At 36.4% G+C, this 8,313-nt stretch overlaps 1 protein-coding gene across 1 annotated transcript; it reads right to left on the bottom strand.

Moving 5' to 3' along the window:
* Positions 1 to 63: 63 nt before the first annotated feature.
* On the bottom strand, positions 64 to 3,689 carry commd8 (COMM domain containing 8). The gene is made up of 5 exons (XM_062996027.1): positions 3,552 to 3,689; positions 2,076 to 2,231; positions 1,485 to 1,637; positions 1,218 to 1,373; positions 64 to 582 (listed from the first exon to the last, which is right to left on the bottom strand). Exons 1-5 carry the CDS (start codon positions 3,594 to 3,596, stop codon positions 562 to 564), a joined length of 531 nt encoding a protein of 176 aa, XP_062852097.1. The 5' UTR covers positions 3,597 to 3,689; the 3' UTR covers positions 64 to 561.
* Between the last annotated feature and the right edge of the window lie 4,624 nt (positions 3,690 to 8,313).

Genomic DNA, 8,313 nt, shown 5'->3' on the forward strand with positions numbered 1-8,313 from the left:
CACATAGGCTTATGTTTACACTCATTTTAACTGTAATAAAAAGAGGACTTGGCAACAACCAGATTATTTCTCTTCAAAAGGTTTTATTAAACATTATTAATGTATTTACTTGTCCCACATTACTTATGTTTAAAATGGGATACAATCCAAGTATACATCTGAGCAGCTGACTGTTGCTTGATGCCCCAACATGTGCTCTCTGCTAGTGTCTGTAATCACTAGCTTTGAACCACTAAGCTATCACCATACAGAATGCTGTACAAATAATCCTCCAAAACAGCACTGAACTGAATAAATTGTCTCAGCACGTTTACCATGTATTTAATCAAACTGAGCTGCTTTCAGCTAACAGACAAAAACAGAGGCACTATGAGTCACTGATTGGGCACAAGCCTCAACACATTCACAAACGCACATTATCATACTTCACATCACTTTCCCAAAATGCAAACATGAAATGGAATTTCAGTTACAGCATGTAGGTCTCTTTCTTATTCCATCAGCAAGCAGTGTCCTATAAAGATTTTGCAGTCTGGATGCTTCTACATCCATCAGTGCTCTTCACTTCATCTGCAGGACCACCTTGGAAAGTAAATATTGTAACATAAATAAGTGCATCCATAAGCATGTTTCTGTGCAGCTGGCAGTATGCTTCAAACAAAACAATCACTTTCACAATTTATTGTGATTTAACTCTTTTCCACTGATTTGGACATATTCAGGTTTATTATGCACTCTGGTGACCTCTGCTGCTTCCACGAAGCATTTGTGGTTCAACAAATGGTCACAGAATAGCACACACCTCCTCAACAAAGGATGAGCATGCTATGCTCTCTGTATTTCTCAGACATTCTAAATCTAAAACACCTGAAATTACTCATTAAGAGAGGTGTCTGCAGACTTCCGACAATATAGAATACCTTTAGCTCCCTACAATTAACTTATTCCTACAATTCCTCTACGGTTTAAAGCATATGACTGTTAAATTAACGCTGATTTTATGATGTATGTCTCATAATGCTATGTTTATATTTGTTTTATATTTCATGTTTTATATTACTGTTTTTCTGTAGCACTTTGAGATTTGTTTTCAAATGTAAAGTGCGTTATAAATAAAATGTATTATTATTATTATTATTATATCACCAGTTTTAAAAATGTAAGTAATGAAATAATAGGAAATGATGTGTGCATCAGATAATGATAAATAATGGTACCTTATTAGCAGCCTCTAATGCAGTTATAAGTGTGTGTAGCTCCTCTTTGGTCATTTCAATGTTTACAGCTCTCTGGAGTCCATTTTCCTTCACGTCTAGACTAAGGTTTAGTAGAGGAATGTTCAAAGATGACATTTTATCACTGGATAATGCGAGCTACAGAGAAAGCAAAAGGAAATGAAAACAACAGAAAGCCACTACGTTAGCAAAACCAGCAGGATCGTCTCACAATTTAACACTGTTGTATAAAATACATGTGTTGTGTACTTTGAGCTGCCAGTTAAAGTCGGTCAGTTGTGTACTGGAAATGCAGTTGGTTCTGTCCACTAAAGCTTGCCTGATCTCCTCCTGTCTGGCATGCACACACTGCAGAACCACTTGTGACCATGCAGAGTCCAAATCACCCAAGAGATTCAACACCTACATACACATGCAAAACACACAAAAACCACAGAGTATAGTATGAAATATTGTCCATAACAGCACTACATCTATTACACAAACATCATCATATTCAGTAGTCTGCTACTGTGATATAACAATCATTGCAGATAATGTACTTTTGTACTACAAATCTGTTATACTGTAGAAACAATGACGTATTAAAGTCAAACCCTATTCTGTGCACTTTGTTTTTTTTACCTTATAAGTAATTCATTATTAAAACATGTTATAATTTATTAATGTGGTTAACCAGTGCGGTTTGGCAAAACTGAGAAACAGAAGCACACAGCGTCAGCTTGGTTACTGTCAGGATGAATATTGGTGGATGTTTAGAGCCATTTTATTTGTATTGAATTATTTAAGCAAAAATGGAATCTGGTTTCTAATGAACATGTAAGCATATGGATACTTAACCTCCTGGTCTGAAAACTTTCTACCAACTGCCACTCTGAAGAACTGGGAAAGTGAGTTCATCAGTTCTCCCCACTCCAGCAGACTCCATGCTTCACCATACTCGATTTGCTTCGGGTAACTGCGACCACAGAGTCCATCCACCACTCTGTGCAGGAGCTGGACAAGCACAAATGACATATCACTGATGACAAGCATACGAGAATGACACTATATCTGACACAATGTTGCAATGAATTAGTGCTTATTAATTCGGTTCAGAGACAGCTTCTTCCCCCGGGCAATCAGGCTGCTGAACAGCAATGGACAATCACACTACTCATCACCAATACAAGGATCTCCTTACTCACTCCACACTCCGTACAACTTTTTTCGCACTCTGCAATTTACTGGAACTAAATTCACCACACCTGCATACATACACATACCGTAATTTATTTTGTGCAATACCTGCACATCTGGACATTATATAATTATTCTAAATTGAAACGTTATATGCCGGAATAATACTTAAAACATTTACTGACTCACAGTAGATTATACTATAATGTTGTATATCTACACATTCATAGCTGTACATGTATAAATTGAACAGATGGTGCTAGTTTTATGTAAGTTTTATGTAAGTAACTGTTTGTTTTGTATTTAATGTGTGTTTAAACTGTGAGGGACAATGCACCCAAGATTTTCACTTACCTCTCACACCTGTGTTAATGTGACGAGACAATAAAAGTGATTTGATTTAATTATTATTATTATAGAACACCTTAAAGAAGAGGGAGTAAATTTGGTTATCGAGTATAACAAGTGTTAAACATTTACACTTTCTTCAAAGAAAAATCATAGCTCAAACAGACATGTCTGGTAGGTTAAGGTCAGAGTGTTTCATACTTTACAGTGTTTCAAACCATTATTAAGCTATATATTAGAGTAAAACTTGTAAACTTGTAATTTGTATATATCATGAGTGGTGTAGCTGGTGGAGTATGTGCCCAACTGCAAAAGAGATCCTGGGGACTCAATCTTCGCCTTCAATCAATGTCTGTGTCGAGTTTTGCATGTTCTCTTCGTGTCCCATGGATTTACAAGCTTAAACACGCCGGTGGATTGGCTACTCTTAATTACTCTTAATTGATGTAACTAAGATAATGTGTGGTTGCTCTACGATAGACTGGCGCCCTGACCAGAATGTATTCCTGCCTTAAGCCTAGTGTGGCGAGGCGCCAGACGCACTACGACCCGGACCAGGATGAAGTGTTTAGTATCTGGACAAGCTTGAGTATTATATTGTTTTAATCCTGAGCTTCATAGTATTTCTAATTAGTACGACGTAATTTCATTTTTTCCTTTTAGGTACTTTAATGTGCGGTTTTGTTTGCCTGGTTTGTTACTTTCGTCTACTTACTTTTTCTGCTAAAAATGGTTAACGTTACTTAATGTGGAAAAATGAAAACACATTGTTATATTTTAATTACTTACTTTAGGACACTCGGTTACAGGTAATTTTTCCAGGAGTTTTAGCATGATGCTAACAGATCCGTTTGTCTCTTCACATCAGCTGACACACATCACGTGACTACAATTTGCTGAGGCTCATTCGAGCGCGTGACCTAGTTTAGGCTATAATTAAGTACAATTTAAAACAGCAAACTATTAAAGCTAATCGAATAACAGAGTCGGTTTTAACCGCACAGAAGCTTAAGGTTTACCTGCCAGCCATGTCAAATATTATTGTATTATTTGAAAAGTAAGCTTAGAATTTCAATATAAAAGTCTTTTGTTTTCTGAAACATCAACAAAAATCCTATGTACAGTACATTAACCCCTACCTAAACCCTTAAGAACTCAACGTTTTTGCACCTCATATCTTTGCTTCTATTATTGACTGCACATGTTATGTTTGTCTGTGTATTGTAGTGTGTTGTTTTCTCTGTTGCTGTTGTTTTACTTTTTACAGTATATTATTCAAGTTGAGAAGTGCAGTGTAGTATTTCACTGTACAATTACAAATAAGGTTTCTATTTATATTCTATTTCTATTTGCTTTTATCTAAAAGACATACTAAAAAGTAAGCTTTCTTCGCTGTATCAGCACTGACCGGGTTCAAATTCTGTAATAGATATAGTCTGATTTTAATACAGGCCAATAAAAGAGATAAAACCTGGACATTAACTACAGCATCACATCTTTAACTACTGCAAAACACTAAGAAAAAGTATAATTAACTTAGGAAAAACAACATGAATAGGAGTAAAGTTAGTGCTATAGTCATGGTTCAGACCTAAATTAACTGAGATGCAAGTCTATTATAATACGTAATTATTATAATAAAGTTGCATGTTTTACATGTTTAACTTTAAACAATTTCTAACAATTTTTGTCAAGATTAGGCGACAGTTCAATCATAAAGTAGTTTTCCTCTTAGTCATTTTAAACAGGTAAAAATGTACATACTTTAATGTAACACTTGTAACTTTTTGTCTTGTTTTAAAATTAAACGTGTTTTGCGGCACTTTTCTTTGCTGTTTTAATTTTCTAAATGTATCTTTTATTAGTTAACTGCCAACTTAGACTGCTAAAATAAATTTTATATTTGTGAAACTTATATTCTACTCTTTGCTCAGTTTAGAGTTTCACTCTTCACATAAGCACACAATACTGTCACTTTATTTCACCTTGAATCTCGATCATTGTGCATTGTATCATTCCTTAGTGGCGCACAGACCCTTGAATTGTTCGTGTTAAACAGGTATTTTATGGCACATGATATATTATATTATAGTTTAAGGAAACATTACACTCTTTTATTTAGGAGAATAGCTCTTTTATTTAAGAAAAACAAGCTCTTGTGTGGATCACACATCTGGGCCACATCTGATATACCGCAGATCCCTCCCACTTAACGAACAAGTAAAAATGAACACATACACTGACCAGGCATAACATTATGACCATTGACAGGTGAAGTGAATAACACTGATTATCTCTTCATCACGGCACCTGTTAGTGGGTGGGATATATTAGGCAGCAAGTGAACATTTTATTTTTTAAGTTGATGTGTTAGAAGAAGGAAAGATGGGCCAGCATAAGGATTTGAGCTAGTTTGACCAGAGCCAAATTGTGATGGCTAGACGACTGGGTCAGAGCATCTCCAAAACTGCAGCTCTTGCGTCGCATTTTCAAAATTCTCCACACACCCTGGCTGTTGGACTTGTTGCTGCTACCAGTCTGGATAATTCTTTTAATTTTTTTGGTCTGTTGCATACGCCGCCCTTTTCTTTAAAAAAAAAGATTTGTCTGACCACAATACACCTACCACTGTGTGATGGTCCATCCCAGATGCCTTCAAGTACAGAGAACTTAATGCCACTTCGGGAGAAGCCTTCTTTTTTGCACAGTAAAAAGTGGCATTTGTAAATGTATCTCTGTATTGTAGTGGTTCTTGATGGGGTGCCGTCTGAGGGATCAGGGATCACTGGTGTTCAGCTTATTGATTGTGCTCTTGCCCATTATGCACTAAAATTCCTCCAAATTAATTCAATTGTTTACTGATATTATGCACTGTAAAGAAAGAAATGCGCAACTCCATTCCAATCTTTTGTTAAGGCACCTTGTTTTTTTATGTAATATTTCAATACTTTTCTCATGCATTTGTTGACAAACTGAAGATCCTGGAGATATGTGGTATTAAAATAATGATATCTAGTTGATCTTTTCAGCTGTAACAACAGCTTCTCACAAGACTTTAAAGACTTTAAAGTATTTCTGTTGAAATTGTATCCCCTGATGTTGGTCAAGAAAGCACCAAGTGATGTTCCAGTTCTTTGCAAAGCTGTTAAGTGTGACTGAGGTCAGGACTGTGCAGGCAATCAGATTAAAACCTAAGTTTTCTTCATCATGTCTTTATAGCTTTTGATTTGTGCAGAGTGACATGCTGAAACAGGTAATGACATTTTCTTAACTGTTGCTGTAACACTGAAAGCATAATTTGCTTTAAGCAATTGTTGTGGCTGAAACACATTAATTCAAAAATCGGTGTGTCTCAAAACTTCATTCCCTTAGGCTATTGAGGTCATTTGGGAGCTTCTAGATACAGTGGTGTTCAAAAGAATAGCAGTCCAACACCATTACCTTGATAAATCAAAGTTTTTAGTAGAAATGCCGTTCATTCTGAGTGATTGAAGCATTGATTGAAAGGGGGTTGTTCAAAATAATAGCAGTGAGGAGTTCAATTGGTGAAGTCATTCATTCTGCAGAAGAACGGGTGTCAATTTTGGCCCTTATTTAAGGTAGGAGGGTGGCAAATGTTGCACAGGTTGGTCATAGCGCGTTTCCTTCTAAAATACTGAGTAAAATGGGTTGTTCCAGACATTGTTGATTTTAGAGGGAAAAAAGTTGATTTTAGAGGGAAAAAACATACAGAGAAGTGCAGCAAATGATAGGCTGCTCAGCTAAAATTATCTCAAATGCCTTAAAGTGACAACCAAAACCTGAAAGATGCAGAAGGAAGCGTGGAACTACTGTTTGAATGGATCAAAGAATAGCCAGAATGGCAAAGGTTCAGCCAGTGATCATCTCCAGAAAGATCAAGGAACATCTGAAGTTCCCAGTGAGTACAGAAGATGATTAAGTGAAGCCAATTTACCAGCAAGAACTCCTTGCAAAGTCCCGTTGTTAAGAAAAAGACATGTCCTGAATGGGTTAACATTTGCCAAGAACACATTGACTGGTCCAAAGAGAAACGGCTCAACATTTTGTGGACTGGTGAAAGCAAAATTGTTCTTTTTGGGTCTAGTGGCTGTAGACAGTATGTCAGATGACCCTCGAGCACTGAATTCAAGCCAAAGTTCACTGTGAAGACAGTAAAGCATGGTGGTACAAAACTATGATATGAGGATGTTTTTCATACCATGGTGTTACGTCTATTTATCACATACGAGGGATCATGGATCAGTTTAAATATATCAGAATACTTGAGGAGATCATGTTGCCCTATGTCGAAGAAGAAATGCCCTTAAAATGGGTGTTTTAACATGACAATGACCCAAAACATCTTGGTTACAGACAAACAAGATTGAGGTAATAGAGTGGCCAGCCCAATCCCCTGACTTCAATCCCATAGAGAACTTGTGGGCTGATATCTGAAATGTGTTTTTTTGAGGCAAAACCCAAAATTGCAGAAGAACTGTGGAGTGTAGTCTAATCATCCTGGACTGGAATACCTGTTCAGAGGTGCCAGAAGTTGGTCGACTCCATACAACACAGATCTTGGAAACAATTGTTCTGCCACTAAATATTAGTTCAGTAATTTAAAGTAAAGTGAAACCTCAAACATTTTCAGTTTATAGATACATTTTTTGAGTTTTTAAAGAAAAATGCTGGCACTGCTATTTTTTTGAACAGCCTAATATTCATTTTTCTTAACTTTCTGTAAAGGATGAACACAAACTGGCTAAATGTTGTTAATGTTTTGATTTAGAATTAAAAGTGTAGTATTTTCAGTATTTTCAGACACACAGATAGACAGATAGACAGAGAGACAGAGAGACAGATAGATAGATAGATAGATAGATAGATAGATAGATAGATAGATAGATAGATGGACAGACAGACAGATAGATACACAGACAGACAGATACAGACATGTAGACAGACAGACAGACAGACAGATAGATAGATAGACAGACACACAGATAAACAGATAGATAGACAGACAGATAGATAGACAGACAGACAGATTGATAGATTGACAGACAGACAGACAGACAGATTGATAGATGGACAGACAGATAGACAGATAGATAGATAGATAGATATACAGACAGACATAGATAGACAGACATATAGATAGACAGACAGACAGACAGATACACACACAGACAGACAGACAGACAGACAGACAGACAGACAGATAGACAGATAGATAGATATACAGACAGACATAGATAGACAGACATATAGATAGACAGACAGACAGACAGATACACAGACAGACAGACAGACAGACAGACAGACAGACAGACAGACAGACAGACAGATAGATAGATAGATAGATAGATAGATAGATAGATAGATAGATATAGGAAATTCTGACACACTTTAGTTGCCTTCAGCTTAAATCTTGTGGACTACCCCCTTTATTAAAATGTAATAAATACCCTGGGAAAAATCCCACAGGGTCATAGGTGTGGTCGTCAAAAAGAAGGCCCAGAAACGTTGACCACACTTGAACTAGTGAATA

This window comes from Trichomycterus rosablanca, chromosome 5 (genome assembly GCF_030014385.1).
Source record: "Trichomycterus rosablanca isolate fTriRos1 chromosome 5, fTriRos1.hap1, whole genome shotgun sequence".
NCBI lineage: Eukaryota > Metazoa > Chordata > Actinopteri > Siluriformes > Trichomycteridae > Trichomycterus > Trichomycterus rosablanca.

Bases quoted from the DNA above. Each gene is read 5' to 3' on its own strand.
- commd8 (XM_062996027.1), bottom strand. From the start codon at position 3,596: ATGCTAAAACTCCTGGAAAAATTACCTGTAACCGAGTGTCCTAAA. The intron at 1,374-1,484 runs GTACACAACACA...CTTTCTCTGTAG, and splicing joins ACTTTAACTGGCAGCTCAAA to CTCGCATTATCCAGTGATAA. The intron at 583-1,217 runs GTACCATTATTT...TTACTTTCCAAG, and splicing joins CATTAGAGGCTGCTAATAAG to GTGGTCCTGCAGATGAAGTG.